Consider the following 18,902-nt stretch of genomic DNA (forward strand, 5'->3'; position numbering starts at 1 on the left):
TTGCCAGCACTGCCCGCACCCCGCGCCGTAAGGGGCAGCTGCAGGGACAGGGTCCCCGGCAGGTGGGAATCTCGTATGGTTGAAGATTTGCCCGTGTGTTTTCCCAGCCACCCGAACTCCCATTCATGAATTTCTGAAGCCGCCTTCATTCAGTCTTTGGTGAGCGCATGAAAAACATTTTCACGTGTAAAGATCCATGACTTGTTTTTTCAATCGCTTATGCGTAGGCATTGATTTAGCAATGAAAAGTGGTCCACGTGCGCATAAAAATAACCCTTGCCCGTCTGCCGGCGGTGGATACGGTCGGTTTCCGTCTGGCAGCCGGTGATGCCCGAGCGGTCACCCAGGAGCGCCTGGGCGCGCCCGCTGCCGCCGAGCCGCCCGGGGAGCAGCGGCTTGCGGCAGGCAGCCCCGGGCGGCTCCGGGCGGGCAGAGCCCGCTGTGCCCCTCGCAGCCCGCGGGGCAGAGTCGGGGCTCCGCACGGGTGAGGCTATCCGCAAACCAACTCAGCGATTCAAGAAACGGAATTCACTCAGGATTCTTGGAAGGGCTCCGTTTTTCTGCTTGTCACCTGAAGTACTGAAGCAGCTCAGACAATGGTATAAATGAGAGCTCTTTCACGGGAGCGCTCCCATTACCTCCCGCTGCCTCTCCCGCGGACCGCGGGCTGGAGCCGCGGCGGGGTTCGTCCCCTCCCCGAACGAGCATCACAGACAAAAGGCCCCTCCCTTTCCCCCCGATGTTGTTGAATGAAAGTCCCTAGCACAGCTCCCCACGGCCGGGGGTCCTCCCGCCCCTGCCGAGGCGGCTGCTGCCAGGCGGGCGGCAGTGCCCCCCCAGCCGCAGCGGGGTTTGCCAGCGCTCCCGCCAGCCCTCCCTCCTCCCCGCCTGCCCCCCCGCTCGGCTCACGCGTCCTCCCCTCCCTCCTTCTCAGTGGTCTGCCGGCTGGCTTACGCAGGAGCCGCCGCCAGCACTGACAGCACTTGGCAGAAGGGGTTTGCCCGAGCGCTCCCGGAGCATCTCCAGAGGCGCGGCGGCACCGCCTGCCCGACTCACCGGGGGAGCGGCCCAGAACCGGGAACCGAGGTCAGAGCTGGCGAAAGGCTGAAAACAGGGAACCACAGAAAATATCTAGAAAAATACCAATACTACAGCTACTAATAATAAAGAGTGGTGGGGGGAAAGGAAGTCGCGGGGGAAAGCAGAAGGCGAGAAGAAGGCGCGCCGCTGAGGAGGAGCCCGGGCCGGGGGCAGAAGGGCCGGCATCCCCCGTGCCCGGGGCGGCCGTCGGGGCGGCGGCAGCAGCACGTGGCGGCGGGGCATGGCCAGCGCGGGCGCTCCCGCGGCCTGAGCCGCCCCCGCCGCCGGCACCATGGCAGCCGCCGGCGATGCCGGCCTCGACGTGGCGGCGGTGGAAAGTTTCCTAGAGAGGCACCCGGAGCTGGTGGAGAAGTGGCTGCAGAGGAAGAACTCGCTGCCTAAAGCGCCTGCCGTGCCCGCTGGCGGCCCGTCGGAGGAGCGGCGGAGCAGCGACGGCCCCGGCGGCAGCTGGGGGAGCGCGGGCGGCCCCGGCGGCCCTGGCCCCGGGGGGCTGCAGCGCCGAGCGTCCCAGAAGGAGCTGCGGAAGAGCTTCGCCCGCTCCAAAGCTATCCACGTCAACCTCACCTACGACGAGCATGTGCACGCCCGGGCGCAGGAGCCGCTGAGCAGCGTGCGGCGGCGGGCGCTGCTGCGGAAGGCCAGCTCCTTGCCCCCCACCACCGCCCACATCCTCAGCGCCCTGCTGGAGTCCCGCGTCAGCCTGCCCCAGTACCCCCCCACCGCCCTGGACTACAAGCGCTACCTCAAGGAGCACAACGAGCGCCAGTTCTTCCTGGAACTGGTCAAGGACATCTCCAATGACCTGGACCTCACCAGCCTCAGCTACAAGATCCTCATCTTCGTCTGCCTCATGGTGGACGCGGACCGGGGATCCCTCTTCCTCGTGGAGGGGACCTCCGCCGGCAAGAAGACCCTGGTGTCCAAGTTCTTCGACGTGCACGCCGGCACGCCGCTGCTGCCCTGCGGCTCCACCGAGGACAGCAACGAGGTGCAGGTGCCCTGGGGCAAGGGCATCATCGGCTACGTGGCGGAGCACGGAGAGACCGTCAACATTCCCGACGCCTACCAGGTAGGAGCCGGGCAGGCTCCCCCGGCCCGCGGCGGCGGAGGCACGGAGCGAGCAGCCCCGATGCGCTGGCCCTGCCTCGCCCGGGCTGTCCCGAGCAGCCCCGATGCGCTGGCCCTGCCTCGCCCGGGCTGTCCCGAGCAGCCCCGATGCGCTGGCCCTGCCTCCCCCGGGCTGTCCCGAACAGCCCCGATGCGCTGGCCCTGCCTCCCCCGGGCTGTCCCGAGCAGCCCCGATGGGCTGGCCCTGCCTCCCCCGGGCTGTCCCTCCCGCCGCCGCCTCGCCCGGGGCGCCCCGGCCGGGAATAGCGAGGGGCGAGTGCCGGGGGACGCCGGGGAAAGCGGGAGGGGAAGCCCCGCCTGGGTGGGCGATGGGGCTAAAGGGTCCTACAGTGGCACAGAAGCGGTCTGGATTTCGCAGGAGCGCTTCATGTGTTTCTAAAGCATGTTTTGGAACAAGCTGAAGAAAAGTTTAAAAAAATGCTCGTGACAGTCCGAATGATGGTGATCTTAAATTTCTGTCTCAATGTTCCCTGGCTCTCCACTGCTGAAAAAATCTCATTGCTTTTAAAAGAGCGCATATTTTCACCTTTGCATATGCCCACTCAGCCCACATGGTATGTGTTTTCAGACGCACTCCTAGGAGTGATATAGCCAGTGTCCTGTTATTCTCCAGCAAAGACTTTCCCCACCTTTTACTTCTTCAGAGTCTTCAGTGTGAATTGTGAAAATTTACTTCTGGTTTCAAGGCAGACATTGACCCCTGGCTTCAGCAGGGACAGAGGAGCTTTTGCCAGAATGTTTCGATGTAGAGCAGAGCTTTCAGTTTCCTGGCTTGAAATTTACCTCTCTTTCGGGCGGTCTGTTTCTAGTGTTTATTTGTGTAAGGCACTGTCAGCAATTGAAGGTTCTTGAGGAAATGAAGAACCACAAAGTGACACGTTTTCTCAGTTAGGATCTTGGTAAGCTTGAGAAAGGTGGGAGATGTATGTCTTGAAGAATTCTAGTAGTAAACATTCTTCAGTGTCATATTTTAATCTACAATAATAACAAAAAACAATAAACATTAAAAAACTGATGATGCTTTGCAGCAGACTACAAGGAAGAAACTTGAAAAATAAGATTTGGTTATTTTTGGTTTTTAAATACAGAATAAGATCCAGGGTATATGTAGGGCTGAATATTTATTTATTTATTTGTCAAGCAGTATTTGAAAAATACTCACAGATCCAGACTGACAGAGTTTCCCAACCCACGGATTTCAAAGGGAATGGTAAAAATGCTCAGACTAAAATGAGTATTGGATCACCTTTGAAAAAAAATTCAACTGGCTTTCTTCCTTTATTTTTTCCCCTTTTCTGCATTATACACTTTTTCTTGCAATCTGGTTTTGTTGCTTTCACTTGTAGAACTGCACAATTTCCAGAATATGTGCTGTTCTATGTGAAGCAGTATGTTCTCAATAGTCCCAACTTGCTAAGCAGATAAAAGATATCTGAGTTTGGCTAGGAAGGAACTTGAACTTGATCCCTCCTTCTAAACTTGGATAGCTCCAGACACCCTTTTTTTGGAGGTGAGAATGCCACTGGAAGGGCATTGCTTTCTAGTCCTAGGGACGTATATTTTTTTATTTTTAAATTTTTTCTTCTGTGTTTGTTCACTTTGTGTTCAGTTCCCTGTGAAAAAGCCCAGCTTCACTGAACAGTTTATTTTCTGTTTCATCCACAGAGAGAAGTGAAATGCAATCCATCCAGTTGCCATTCCCAGTGCTATTTATGTTATACTTTTGTCTGGCTCTTATTCAAAATCAATTTAAATATTATAAATAGTACAGTTCATTGTATCTTTAAGCCCTAAGTACATTAGTTGCAGTAGATGGGCAAGTTCTAGTCCAAGTCCATCCTGTAATTACATCAAATGCAGCTTCCCTACTTTCATTGGAGCTACTTTGATTTACTTTAGTGCAAATGAAACTTAAGACCTTCCAACTGTAATGAAAGTTTTGCTGGATAATAAAACATGGGCCTGCTTTCAGTTATGTTTGAGAGTGAGTACAGTTTATCTTCTCCTGCTTGGCAAGGATATATACCCATGGTGCATCACCAAAAGGAGACATTTCTAACTGGATGCTATAGAGAGCTCTGCGGAAGCCCAGGTACCTGCGCGTGAAGAGGTGACAGCTGCTCCATTTCAGATCATTGTAGTGCTCACAATGGAGCACTTTAAAAATTAATAAAGATGATAATATTGTTTTTTGCCACTGATGATGAGTGTTTAATCAACTATCACATAATAAAACAGCACTACCACGAAACTCTGTCAGGTGGACAGAAGGGGTGACAAAAGGGGTGACAGAAGAGCACTATTTTTTTGTCCATTGAAGAGGGTTTCTACACTGATGCTTTTTGGCAAGAAAAAGCCCTACACAAGGTCAGAGGAACTTTTAGATTAAGTTAAACTTCTTTTGCTTGGTTTTTTAAATTAACAAACTTATTTAAAATAGGTAAACATACTTCCATATCATCAATTAGTTAGTTTACTGTACTGGGAAATTTATTATTATTCAACCATCTCTATTTTCTCAGAGCCTGATCAAATACCATTTGGAATTCTACCACTGAGTACAAATTGGGTTGCCTGCTTGTACTGTCAGCTGTGACTGACATTAATGGTACTTCAGTGCAATCAACATTACAATTTAATGCTGTCATGTCTTGCAATGTGTTCCATGCAGGCAGTCCCCTGTGCCCATCAGACTGATTGTTTCAGGAAGTATTTGTAAATGACTGGTTGTGTTATTATCAGAGACAGCATACTATTTCAATTACGCATTTATTCTTCTAAAAAGAAAAAATACAAAAAAAAATTAGATGGGGCTTTTCCACAATCTGGGTGATTGTTACTGTTGTTGAGTGGTACTTTCAAAATCTGCTCATGTGAACAATATTTCTTAATTCAATAAACATACATAGATAGAAGATTTGGAATTAATATCACATATTGAGGACTGTATAATAATCACTTCTTTTGATACTAAACAGTGACCATATGAGATCTCACAGTAGTTTAATTTATGAAGTTCAGCTTGACTGAATAAACTATTGGAGGCTCACAGCAATAGAAAATTCAACAAATAATTTATGGAAATGTTTAGATGAATGTCTCATAACTGATTCAAAAGTTACACAATTTCATTTGTGGAATTAAAAGCTTTATTTATTGCATTGGAGAGTCATTTGATGAAAGTGAGTTTATAATTTTAGCTGCAACATGCATGATCTGATATGCAAGTGTTAGCAGTACAGAGAATTTGAGAAAAGGAAAGCAATTAGATACTTTCTTTCATTTTCATTTTGAAGCCAGTCTAAAACTGTTTCTCCTGAAATTAATCCAGTTGAATTGTAAATCAAACTTTCAGTCACTTTAAGTTCTAAAATAAGGCCTTGGACGCTCCCATATGTAAATTTGGGGAAGTGTTTCTGACTCCTTTTTCATATGGGAATAATGAACTATATCTTGAGCACACATGTTGGAAGAAGAATCAGATCTTACTGGCAAGGAAATTTGGGGCCTAAATGTCCATTGAGGCTCGTTTTGATAGAGAATAGGTGTAGTTTCCATCATCATATTAAGCTCATTTTAAGTACACAGACAGAGACCATTACCTGTAGTTCTTAAAAGCTGTTTCCAAATGTAATGTTTTTGACCAATTTGAAGCTGTGGATTTTTTCATGTCATCCATTCTTCTCACAGGACATCCATGGTGTTTAGCTGAAATTACTGATAATTTAAATTTTGTTCCATCTCTTAGAGCAGTATCTAAATAATAAACATTTTAAATTACAAGTAATGTTTGGTTATTGTTATACTATTAGCTGTGCAAAAATTAGGAAACAATTTAATAGCATCCCAAATCCTTCCAACTAGTGGAAAAAATATTATCCTCTAGAATAGTAAGCATATATCAGAAAGTGGTGAAATATATGTTCTGCCATTTTCCAGTGTCAGCAGAATAAAGTTTCTGCACATCTTATGTTAACTTTGTAATTTTAAAAGTAGCTTTAAAAGACAGAAGACAAAAATGGCTTACCAGATGGATGTTTTAATAAAGCATGTAGCATAGAGGAGAAATATTAAAGGGAGTCACGCTAAGACCTGAGTTTTATAAGTTAGAGAAAGTGCTGTAAAATATGACTAATTATTTTTCAATATAGCTCAAGTCCTCCAAAAGAAAATATAACCACATTACTGCAACTGAAATCAAGGAAAGTAAAACACAAATCAAGCTCTCTTTGTACGGGACTTTCCTGTTACCTCTTTCAAGCTTAGGCCAAGTGTAGCACAGTTAATGCACACACAGCCCTTCACTGCAGGTTTCAAACATCCTTCAATACCTGGGTACAGGTGTGGGCGTTGTCTTTTTCAAGCGTTCCAGAGCATTCAGAGTCTCCTGCTGCGCCAGGACAGCATCACAGAGATGCTGTTCAGGGATGCAAACCTTTGAGCCTGGGAGGGCCCATGTGGGGCTGCCTGTGGGTGCAGAAGAACAAGAAGAGGCATGAAGTAGCTGTTTGTCATCAGCAGCATTAACAGCAGATCTCTCTCAGTTCCAAAGAGCAGTGAAAGCACTAAAACCCTGGGGCCTGGGAGGTTCAGCTCTGCAAGTGGGAAGCACTTCGTTCTACTCAGCAGCATTGGACAGTGGCACCAACAGCTCAACGAATTCCAGTGTTGACTCTTAACAAGGAGAGAAGTTGCTCTTAAGAGAGCAAAGATCATAAGACCTGGCAAGCAGAATACACAGTGGTTTTAAAAATTTCCTTGTAATATAGAAAAAAAGATAAGAAACAGGTTTTCTTTGCTGTTCGTTAAATATGACTAGGAGGTACCATGGGGAATGCAGGAAATAACTGCAACAGTAAAGACGAAGATGTGCTTTGCATAAAAGGACACTCCAGCCCATCATGCAAAATTTAGGAAAACTTGAAATTCTAAGTACAAGTCCATAAATTGGTGAAGGGTGTTAAAATTATCCCTGTGTCTGCAGCCCACTGGCTGTGTACATGCCCTTCATCCTTCATGTCACAGTGGTGCTGGCCTGGGAGAGGCCACATCTTTCTCCAGGAGGCAGGTCCTGAGAAGGAAAGGCAGAGAGCCCTCAGGGGCAGTAGCTGAGGATGTCTTCACCTCCTGTCACCTCCCTCACTCCATAAGTCTTCTTCTCCAGGAGCAGTTTCTGACTGATGCATTCGACATCCTAAGACCTTCCCAGGTCCACCACGACTCTCTGGAGATCCCACCAGGGGCAGGAGCTCCTGGCTGACACCAGGGTGACGTAGAGGGACACTCATCCAAAGCGAAGGCTCAGTTGTTTTGTGTCCCCAGGATCCCCAGGACAAACAGGACTGTGCAGTGTACACTGCTGGTGGCAGCCCTCAGGCATGCTGAGGAGTCACACCTTCCCTCCAACTTGTGTGAGCAGGTGAGGCTGCCTCCCCCAGCAGTCAGGCGGTGGCCTGGCCCCCAGGGTTGCTGTCATTATTCCGTGGATCCTCTCCTGCTTCTTGCTGCCCCAGGTGTGCTCTCCGTGGATCTGATGCTGAGATATTTGGGATGAGCAGTAGTGGGGCTTCTTTGTCACAAGTCCCTGCACTAGTGCCCAGCTCTCCCTCCTGCAGCAGGTCCCTGGGCTGCTGGCCTTGCAGAGCTTTGGCAGGAAAAACTTTTTGGAGAGCTGGGGTGGTTTTGCTTTTGGTAAGCTGATAGACATTGGCTGAGTTTATTGCTCAGCCAATCCACGTGTCTGAAGAGTGCAGATGTTCTCAGATTTTTTTTGCTCAGACATTCTAAAATGACTTTGTAGAACAGATGTGAAACTGGCGACATTCTGTGGCCTATAGTTCCTCATGAGAAAGTAGTAGATGTATTTGATGAAAGCAGGTCAGTGACAAGGACAAAAACCTGCAGGGTTTGGCCCTTCAGATTTTAGTTGAGGTCCAGTTACAAACACAAGACTGAGTAAAGCTGTAGTTTTGTGTGGCATATGATTTTGATGTATTCTGCTTGATTGGCTTTCAATTTTTCAAAACAAATAGATATTTCATTTTGTTTATTTACAGTTGTATGCTATTGCATAGCTTTTCTATAGAATAACAAATTTAAGAAGTATACACGCATCGTTATGCATGTTAATTTGTTTTACTTTTCTAAAATAACCCTATTGGCAAACTATGAAAAATAAATTAAAGTAACGGCTCAGGAGTTATGTGCTAACAGGGCAACAGCAACTTTGTGCAGTCTGAGCTTCATGTCTCTAGAGTGTGCATCTCAAAATGAGTGCTGCTTTGTCAGAATAAGACTGCTGCTGTAACACTTGAAACTGTGTTGCCCACCCGAGTAATCTCCAGCATGTGCTAGGTTTAAACCTATACACAGTTTTCTGTTGAAACACCCAGGAGTCTTGTTGGTTTCCTTGCTCAGAGGAGTATTAGCTTTCTATAGCCACGTGTGTGGCTTTAGAAAGCTAATATATGTCTTGTATAAAGAATCATTAATATTTAGTAGATCAGCACTAAGAAATGTCCCAAAGAAATGTTGGAACAAGATGGGATCATGAGCGTGGTTATAGCTGGTGCCCAGTGGGACATCAGTCAGGGCTGGTACAGAAGGGGAGAGATCCACCACAGATGTCATCTCCAAATATTGAAAATTAGAGGAAAAATATTTTTCTTTGTAAACAATTTATTTAATAGTGATACAATCAGACTAGAAATGCACAGAATCTGCTGTACATAAGGCCACAACTTGACTCACTGTCATGCTATTGGTGATCTGTCTGGAGTTTGTTTTGAAGGAAGAAAACAAAATCCTTATGTGATGGATCTAGCTAATGTCCTACAGAGGAATATTTTCTGACCCCTACTGCTGATCAGTTCAGACTATGAAGCATGAGCTGTAATTATGCTTATTAGCTAGGCACTCATGTTTGCAGACTTGCTCGTGCTTATAAAGTCTTTTCTTCCTGTTTCAGACTATTATATGATTTTTTCACATTAATTTTGTGCAAGTCATAATTAGACAAATGTGTATTGTTACTAATGTCAGTTGTCAAACTAATAACTGAAACAGTGCTCAGAAAGAGAGCTCATGAGTCGTGTGAGACACTCCCAGCAATCAAACTAAGCAAAGCCTCAAACTCCTGACATATGTGGGGGAAAAATAACACCAAAAAATTTAGTATTGCATTGTTGCACCTTTTCCATTTTTACAAAGTAAGCTACTGTATAAATTCAGACTATAAATGGTCTTAGTTTTAAATCTGGAACTTAAAAATTTTTGAGATCAATGTTCTCTCCTTTTATAAAAATTGTTTTGGGAGTAAAGAAATAAGAGCTGGCTGAGCTGTTTCATGTGTCCTATCTGTTGTAGTAATTTTTTTCCTGTAAGAATTATTGCTGTCACTGTATAAATAGTCACAATATAACTGGACTGTGCTTATTTACTTGGGAGAATTAGGTTTGCAATGCTGTTGCCTGGTACTAGTTTGTTCTCCTGCTGCCTTTGTCTCTGGGGATTTAGGGATTTTGGGGGAGATGACAGGAATAGCTGCAGCAGTCCTTACATGGAAGTCTTGTCAGAGATTGCTTTATTAGTTGTGTTTTGTGTGTGAGTTTCTTGTCTACAAGGTTTCCCCTTATCTCCTGCAGTGGTTTATTGCTTGGGTTTTGTTTCCTGTTTATGCACAATGTAATTTGCACCATATGTGATTTTTAGAAAAGTGCATCTAGAACAGACTGCATGGCCTAATTTTTTTTATTTGTATTTAGCATTTTTAATGTAATGCTTTGAATCTAGAGAACTTGCTGTCTTTTAGATTGCTCTTTTAGCTTTCTTGCTCTTTTTCTTTCTATAAAAGCTTATGTATTATACTTACAGGAAGTGTGATTAGGAAAGTGAATCAAGTTATGAGATCTTCCAATTTAAATTTCTTTATTTTTATAAAGGCTCTTGGAGGATGGCTTTCTATAAATTCACTCAAACTTGTCTATGCCATGCAGTTGGGTACTCCAGTAATGCTCAAGTATTAACAATGCTGTCATAATACTTGTATTAGCTATTTTTCATGCAACTTAGCAACTTAATCAGGAACTTAAATACTGCATAATCCAGGAAATTTTGATGCAAATTTGTGTGGTTTTTGGTTTTTTTTTAAATAGAACCCTTTATTAAAAAAACACCAAAAGCAAAGCAACAACAAAAATGGTGCTGTAAATGGTAAAATATAATAGGCCAGACCTGTTAATAGAATAGTTTTGTAGTGTTCTCTTCTGTCATCAGGAGATTTGAAATAATAATGTTTTCAAATAATAAAATCAAAAATATCTTTCTCTTTTAGCTGTCAGCTTTGGCTGAGGTACTTGGTGCATTTCACTAGATTAAATGCTTTTCCTCAGATACTGAAGAAAGAGGAAGTGGCTTTGTCATGAAGACTTAATTCTTGGAAATATTATCAAGCAGGTTTCATCCTCCATTATAATATTTGATTCTTAGCTAACTTGGGTTAGGATTATACTTCTTTCTTTTGTTCTAAATCATGGTGATAATGCTCACATAAAATTTACTGGTTTTGATAAGGTTATAAAAATACATGTTTTCAAGTTCAAAGAGTTATCCTATGTTGAAAAAAACAGAAAAACACAGTGAAACTTCTATGTTTGCTAACAATGTATGAACTACCAACTTTAACTGAAAATCAACACCAAAAAGCAGTTGGTGAAACTGCTCAGAAGCCAAAACTTTAGCTGAAAGTTGAGATTCTGATAATGTATAATTCTAGAACCCTAATGGAAAAAAAAATCTTTCTGTACCTTAATCTGCTCTTCTACAGAATAAACCCATGAAGATATTTATCTGTTCTCATTCACTGGAAATCTTCAGATATATCCAAAAAACCTGGGACTACATTGTTCCTGAGCAGGTAACTGGATTACCAGCACTTGGATTGATGGCTCAAACTTGCTCTCTTCTGCGTCTTTACTTCATTCACCTTTCACAGGGCAACATTTACAGTCAATAAATATCTTTAAGGCTAGGATAGGGTTTGTCTTACAGAGTAAGTTTTCCTTGACGGCAGATGTGAAATTCCAGTTAAAAATGCCTCAGCCTTCACATTTTTAATATCTCTGTGTAGAAAACTCATTACATAGAACCAAAGCAGAATTTAGTATTTCTTTAAACAGTCAGTGGAAGACTTCAATTCATGAGTGTTCTTGCATGAAAATACTGTAAGTACAATTACAATTATGGTGAAGTCTCCCTCTCAAAAGCTTTTATTTAGTCTGCCCCTGATTTTTGAATATATATTTTAATGGTAAAATACTGAAAAGCAAGTGCTGCACTGCTGTCATAAACACTGAGACTCCTTATACCCCGGGTCCTGGTGCAAATGAGGACCCTGTTGTGTTACAGGCTGTTCCAACATGTGGGATAATACAGTTTGCAAATATTTTGAGATATCATCTGACAGAGCTTCTCTCTGATTTACCAGCTTTGTTGTCAGCTGCTAAACAGGCCTCCTTGCTCAAGGTTACTACCCTGTGAGGAGAGGGGGCTGTAAATATTGTCCATTCTTGGCCATCACAGTTCACACCTGGGCATTAAAGTTTTTATTGGTACTGTTAAACTCAGTAAAACCACTCTTTTAGATCCTGCCATGTGTGTCCCATTATGACAACAACTAATGAAAAAAGACAATGTGGGGATAAGAGGTTTGGAACATAATGCAGGTCACCCAGTCACTGTTTTCTGTGCATATTGCATGGTTCAACAATATCAATGTCACCAGGAACAGCATTTTCGTTTTGTTCACTTATATATCTCTCCTCATCGCTTATTCAAATGCCACCCAAATGAAATTCTGGCATGCTTTTCCACAAAGAGTGTGGGTAGGTTCACATCTTCAGGATTCTCAGCTTTTACCAAGTCACTGAGGTTTTTATCAATAGTGCCTCATTTTTCCAATTAAACACATTCACTTTCTTAGACTACTGTACCTTTAGTTTTGGCTTTAAGATGTAATACCCTTCTGCAAAATGTCATCCAGTTCTCAAGTATCAGGGGATATAATCTGATATCCTGCTTCCTCCTAGTGTAGAGGTTCCAGGGAGAGAGATCCACAGAGAGGCCTGTTGGAAAGGCAATGACTACCTATAACACATGAATGGAGTGTATTCAGATGAGAAAATCTCAACTCACTTCTGGTGTGACCAGCAGCTGTTGTGGTTTTTTTAGTTCAACTGCCCCTTGAAGGTTTGTTTTTTTGTAAGGCCCTCTAGGTGTCGATCAACAATAGTATTGCTACTCAAGGCACACTGTTGTTGTTTCAGTGTTCTCCCCCTGTACTCTGCTTTGCTTGGTACAAAATTAGTAGAGCAGGGACTGTCTCTTCAGTAGCACAAAATATCTTATCAATATTTCAGCAACAGCAGCTAATTCCAAATAGTAGTTCAGACATTACCAGGAAGTACTGGAAGAAAAATTTAATTTATTCATTAGTGAAGCCTACTGTGTGATAATTGCATTGCATTTTCATTTTTTTTCTGTTGTAGAAGAACTGTATCTTTCTAGGCAGGATTCTCTGTGATGCAGAACAGTTCAGCTTCTACTGAAGTTGATAAAAAAGTGTTTAGAAGAAGCATTTGGAAAGATCACAAGATCAGACAGATCTGCATCCTTGATGCTGTTATTAAAAAACATCCATCATGGGAGTTCTGGCTCTCCCAAAGAAGTTGTTGCGTACATTTGCTATTGATTCCTTCTGGTTGAGATGTTGGAAAATGTGCAATAAGTAATAAAGTAGCCAAATGTATATGTTAAGCTGGGTAAAAATAGAGCATTTCTAAATCATGTCTCAAAGTGAAGAGAATATTTCTATAGCATCTGGCATTTACAATAGATAATACTAGGGGAATAGATAAAAATTTGTCAAGAAAAATAAATTGTCAGTTTTTAGTATCAGTAAAATATTATTAAATTGCTTATCACAACCAAATTAAGGTGTGGATTATTTTCTTGACTTGAGACAAATATGGGCATTATTTCACAGCCAATATTGATTAAACTTTTGAAAACAAAAAGTTGTGCCTAATTTTGTACAACAGCTTAATTCCTTTATGTTAGGAGAGTCTGAACTGGCTTTAACTATTGCCTGCAGCACAATGCTAACTTCACCCTTAGGAAAGGTGAACAGAGGAACAGAGCTGCTGCCAGTGAAAAGCAATAATTTCCTCTCTGGCTGATAGAAGAGCTGTTGAAGACTATGCTCCACCAAGATGAACAAAAGTGATGTCAGCACTACCTCTTAAGTTTTCATCCTCCTTTGAGTTACTTTATGATCTGCAATTTGGGCTTTACTGTTCCAGAGAATGGATTGCTGCACAGCGCCTTTTTTGAACAGGGGCATTCCTGTACTTAGTTTTCCAGAAAGAGCTGAGGTTTTGACTGCATTTCTTTGAGTACATGTTTGTACTGGATCCAGTCCACATAACCAGTCATACTTGAATAGAGAGAAATGGGCCAAAAAGAGCTTCCATTTACTTGTTGTGAGCATCTACAGAATATGGGTGTGAAATGGCAGCAGGGCCTGGCAGAAGAGTGTATGCCTGGTCATGTTACTAATGGCAGATATCAGTCTTTGCCGACACTCTTCTGATTGAGGTAGAAATGTGGGACTACAGTGAATGTGATTATGTAATGGTAAATTTGTACTGATCTCCTGAGAAAAGTGAGGAAAAACAACTAATAAAGAATGTCCTGATAACAGAGAAGCAACAGCCTAATGCTACTGAAAAATACCATATCAGACATTGAGAAAAGTACTTTGCTGTCTGAAAAAAGCTTAGATATATGAAATGTATGTTAATGTTTCCTAATTTCCTTTTGAAGGATCGACGCTTTAATGATGAGATTGACAAACTGACTGGATACAAGACAAAGTCACTCTTGTGCATGCCCATAAGAAACAGTGATGGAGAGATTATTGGTGTTGCCCAAGCAATAAATAAGACTCCAGGAGGTGCCCCTTTTTCTGATGATGATGAAAAGGTAAGGTTACCTTTACTTTTGCATGCTTTCTAAATTTTTTCTCTAATTCAGTAGACTTGTCTAAAGAGATTTAATCTAAATTAGTAAATAGCACATCATTTGTGTTTATGATGTTTTTCTAGAAGTGCATAGCAAAGCTGTACAAAGCTGTTGTACATTTTTGTTGTTTTCAATAGCAAATGTAATAGAAATAAGAAAAAAGAAAATAGAAAATCTGTCCAGTAAATGTCTGAGTTCCTCTGTTAATCTTATAAAAACCTTTTTTATGTAGTAGACCTTAGTAGGAAGACTATTTTTGAAAACTTCACCTGTAAAAATTAGTTTGGGGAGAAATTATCACAGAGATACTCCTAAGCTTGCTGACTATAAAAATCAAGATCTTCTCTTAATACTTTCCATGGCATAAATGCCTTTAGCATATGCAAAAGAAATTTTATTTTAGAAGAAATTATGCATATACAAATCTGTTATTCAAAAATATTTGAGACTTGCAGATACTTAAGGACGAAGAGGATGGGAAGGAACGCCAGGTATGTGTATCTCAGGTGGAATTTGGAGAGAAAAGTGAGCTCAAAAGGCAGGAAAGTAGAAGTATCTGCAAAGAAGAAACTTGAATTAAACACAGGAGGAAATAGGAAATGCTGTTTAAGGAAAATGTATTCAGCAGACCGTGGAGGAAAATGTGCAGGAGGCCAACATGTGACTGGGGAAGAGAAGGTAGAGAGCAGCAAACTGGGGAGGAACAGAACTGCAACTCTCTCAGCCCAGGAGAGAGAAATGGAATCTCCTTTAAGCAGGGAACTACTCTTGTGTGTATTGACACAATGTTGAATCTCGTTTTTGTGGAACGTTAGTTAGAGGCAGACTTTTCCTCCAAAAAGCTCTTTATATTGATTTAAATGCTGTTAATGTCATACACCCTTTTTTTAAAAAATAAAAATAATTAAGTTTTGTTTTTTATTTCTGCAAGGTGTTAGTGTAACTGATTTAGCATAGTCATTTAGATTAAGTAACTTTAAATATAACTCTCAATTTTCAGATGGTATATATCTGAAGTTATCCAGCACTTCTTAAATTCCTTCTTTATAAGCTATCTAAAGTTGTGTAACCATAGGTTGCTTCTGAGTTACTTTTGATTCTTGAGAACCCTGGATGTTGAATATTGATTTAATAGCAATGTATGCCTCAATGGGTGATTAAATGCAAATTAAACCTTCCCTGTATATGGGCTTTCAGCATTTCTTTTTATTAGTACTGTCCTTGTAAAGGGAATTTTGTTTAAAATACAGCTTTTAACATGGGTCCTACATTTGATTGCCATACATTCAACTAGCAAAACAACTGTGTATATTTGAATTGTGTATTACATAAATATTCTAATGTATGGGTATTTAATGCTGAGGCATTTGCTTCCATACAGTGACTACCAAATATTATCTAAAAATCAGCAAATTGCCCATACTTTGTCATCTTTATTTTGTTCTTAATAATTTAGATCCCTGTTATATTTATAAGCCTGTATGTTGGAACTCTTCAAGAATATATTGAATGGATTCTGACATGTAGATTTTATGGAAAAGTAAATGAGAACATAACCATCATTTTGCCCTGTAATAGATCTTGGATATAATGAGGCCTGTCAGGCCATGTGTTGTTATTTCAAAACCCATGCTTTTAAGTTTTTTTCACTCAGTTGGTAACCTAGAAAGCATGATATACCTCTGGGTAGCAAGAGAACACATACTTTCAAGAGAACTGTCTTGCAGGATTAGCAAACAGGTATTTTTAACCATAATATCAGCACAGATGTTTGTGAGGAAAGGAGGCAGATGAAAACTGAGGCACCCTCTTCAGAATAAGAAAAGAAAACTTTGCTAGCCTGGGTATTGAGGTGGCTTGTGTAGAAAAGCCTGATGAGTAGCTGGCAAAAGACCTATATGCAGCTTTACAGATTCTGACAATCAGCAGCTTCAGAATGGTTAGAAAATGAAAATATAAATTAGTAGTCTTTTTCGTACCCAAAAAACCTCTCAGAGAAATGTGTGTGTCGTTTGAGTCTGGCTTTTGTTTGCAAGTGTCATTCCTCTCTTAGTATTGTGTGAAGCAATTAAAATAATCTGTTGGAGTTTTTTTATAAAATGACAAGACTATATTGTCTAATGAAATGTCTCTTGGCAGCACTGCAGTCTCGAGTCAATAGGAAACAAAGACTTATGTTTTCAATTAGAATTAAGTAGATGCTAGCCTCATTTTTATGTACTCTTAGTTGTTTTCAGGAATTTAATAGCAAATAAAATATTTAAGGTTTGAGGAGTTTTTAATGTTCTCAAGCTGTAACCAAGTTTATATTTTCCAGTATCTAAAATGGACTGTTATATTGCAAAGTTCTTCTGGTTTTGTTTTTTGTGGCAAATTCTCAGGGTTTTCTTTTACATGTCTGACCACAGTGTTAAAAGCACGGCACTAAAAACAAATAGAAGTGAATTTTCCACATTTAATATTGTTTCCCACTGCCAAATTTCTTTTTCTCCTTTTAGTGTTAGGGATGTTTTACCCAATTCATTGTTTAAGTGCAGAATTAGATGACAGCCACAGGCATGAGAGAAAGATGCTCAGTGTCACAATGTATTTTGTCACCCTGACATTAGTGGCTCAGTTGAACAGACTATTGTGGAGATTTTCAGTTTGATACAAACAATATTAGAATACTTTATTACCCATAATAGTCATCACTATTACATTATGTTGTGTTATTGGTAACTTTTGGGAAAAATAGCACTTTTACATGTATTTTGCAAATGAAGAGACCTGTTCATTTGCACAGACAAAGAGCAGAGAGATAAAAGCCCCGAACCCTCGGGAAGAACTATGCACCCAACGTGCATTCCCTGTGCTGGGCTAAAGATTCACTTAAGGGTATGTGCGGTTTGCTGGTGAGTCATACATGTTCCAGGACTGCTGAGAAAAGCCTAACAAGACTTTGACAGTCTGTGGTTTCGATTATTGTCTGCCCTTTAGAGTCTTCTGAAATTCAGTGCCAAAACAAATCCAGTCCTCCATCAGAGAGGCTTAACAAACAGCAACAGCAGCTCCGTGGTCACTTAAATTGGCATCCTGGTTCTCTCTGCCTCTGACATCCTCCTCGTCTGAGAGAAGAGAATTGACTGCAGGACAGTACCCAGGGCTGCCAGCTCGAGTTAAACCCTGCTGGCTTTGCTGAAAACCAGTAGTTTGAATGCAGTGAGACCTGGGAGGGGGAAGTAAAAACTGGATTTGTTGTCTGTGCTCTGTAGGTAGTTTTATTAAGTGTATATGTCTATAAAGTACAGGATTTATCTGATGTGTATTTGGTTTGTGGGGGCTTGAAGATAAGTGTTCTCATGCTCCAATATCTTATTTCTCACATTCCTAATAGCAGCCTTGTGATTCTGAATTTTCCAATTTATTGTGTTCTTCTTGGTCCATATTCATTAAAGCTTAAATATATCCTACACCAGGTCTACCATAGTGATGAATGATTTCCAAGGATTTTGCTATACCTGCTAATTAATTTTCTGTGAGTTTTTGCATGATGAGCTTAGAGTCATGCTGTCAGATAGCAATTTTAAAGTCAGTAAGGACCATTCCTTCATCTTAGGGAAGTAATCAACTGTAAATAAAACTACTAGGAAAGAAAGTGATCCAGAACAGCCAAGCATCTCTGGCTGCTGTGAAAATGATAACTCCAGCTCTGTGAATGTATGGAATTTACAAAAAAAAGCCACCTGAAAATAACTGATGGATCCACTACAAAAGAACAAATGAGAAACAAATTAGATAAAGAAAATTTTTGTGTGTGTTCCATATATGGCAGTATGTGACAACCTCCTGCTAATACCTGCCTTGGTTCTCTTGCTTGGCATTGACACTCCAAAAGCTATTACTTAAAAATGGAATGATCCTCAAAGGTATCATGTGGCCCATATGTCACGTATCTTTTGTGCAAATTTGTGCAAGAGACAAATTTGCTAAAGGAAGACTGAAAGTAAGGACGACATTTGAAGAATGAAGGTGCTGAAGCACCACAGCTATCTGGGAAAACTCTAATGGTCTATTAGGCACACTCCTTGAAAAGTACATGCTACACAAATCTAAATTAAAATAAATCACAGTAACTGAACTGTCTTGCTGAGGGAGCTTAAAGCAATTTGCCACTAGGATATTTGCTTTATCAAGACAGCTTAACACCATTGGTTTGCAACCAACAGCACAGAATGACTGCCATGACAGACATTTGCACAGACTTCTTTCAGCCTTGTATACATTTAGTCATGGTTTCAAGTTAAGCTGAAAGTCTAGATTTCTTTTTAATTACAGAACTTGAAATGCACTCAAAACTTAACAAAAACCTCCCTATATCAGTACCTCTGTTTTGAGAATGGTGGTTAATATTTGAATTAGGCATCTTTATCTCTGAGTTACAGAAACCTGCTAAGAGGTGTTGCAGGGATATTTCAGTGAACCATATATTTTTTCAAATATAAATGTGTATTTTCCTTGTGGGATGCCTTGTTGCTGTGTGTTTATGGTACATATTACACTAAGTTCTCGATACTTGCTTGATGCCTCTAGATGTTATCATAAAATAAATAAAA

The 18,902-nt window shown here is 41.5% G+C and overlaps 1 protein-coding gene across 3 annotated transcripts in view; it reads left to right on the plus strand.

The window, feature by feature from the left end:
• Nucleotides 1-925: 925 nt before the first annotated feature.
• The window catches only part of PDE11A (phosphodiesterase 11A), a 110,506-nt gene continuing 92,529 nt past the window's right edge, over nt 926-18,902 (plus strand). The window contains exons 1-2 of one of the 3 annotated variants that reach the window (XM_064434333.1): nt 926-2,170; nt 14,110-14,268. In XM_064434333.1, coding sequence (XP_064290403.1) covers nt 1,373-2,170; nt 14,110-14,268 — 957 coding nt within the window. In that variant the 5' untranslated portion in view covers nt 926-1,372. Of the gene's footprint in view, nt 2,171-14,109; nt 14,269-18,902 lie in introns of those variants that run through there. The other 2 variants (XM_064434332.1, XM_064434334.1) reach the window with 2 other exon arrangements.

This window comes from Passer domesticus, chromosome 10 (genome assembly GCF_036417665.1).
Source record: "Passer domesticus isolate bPasDom1 chromosome 10, bPasDom1.hap1, whole genome shotgun sequence".
NCBI classification, from domain to species: Eukaryota; Metazoa; Chordata; class Aves; order Passeriformes; family Passeridae; genus Passer; species Passer domesticus.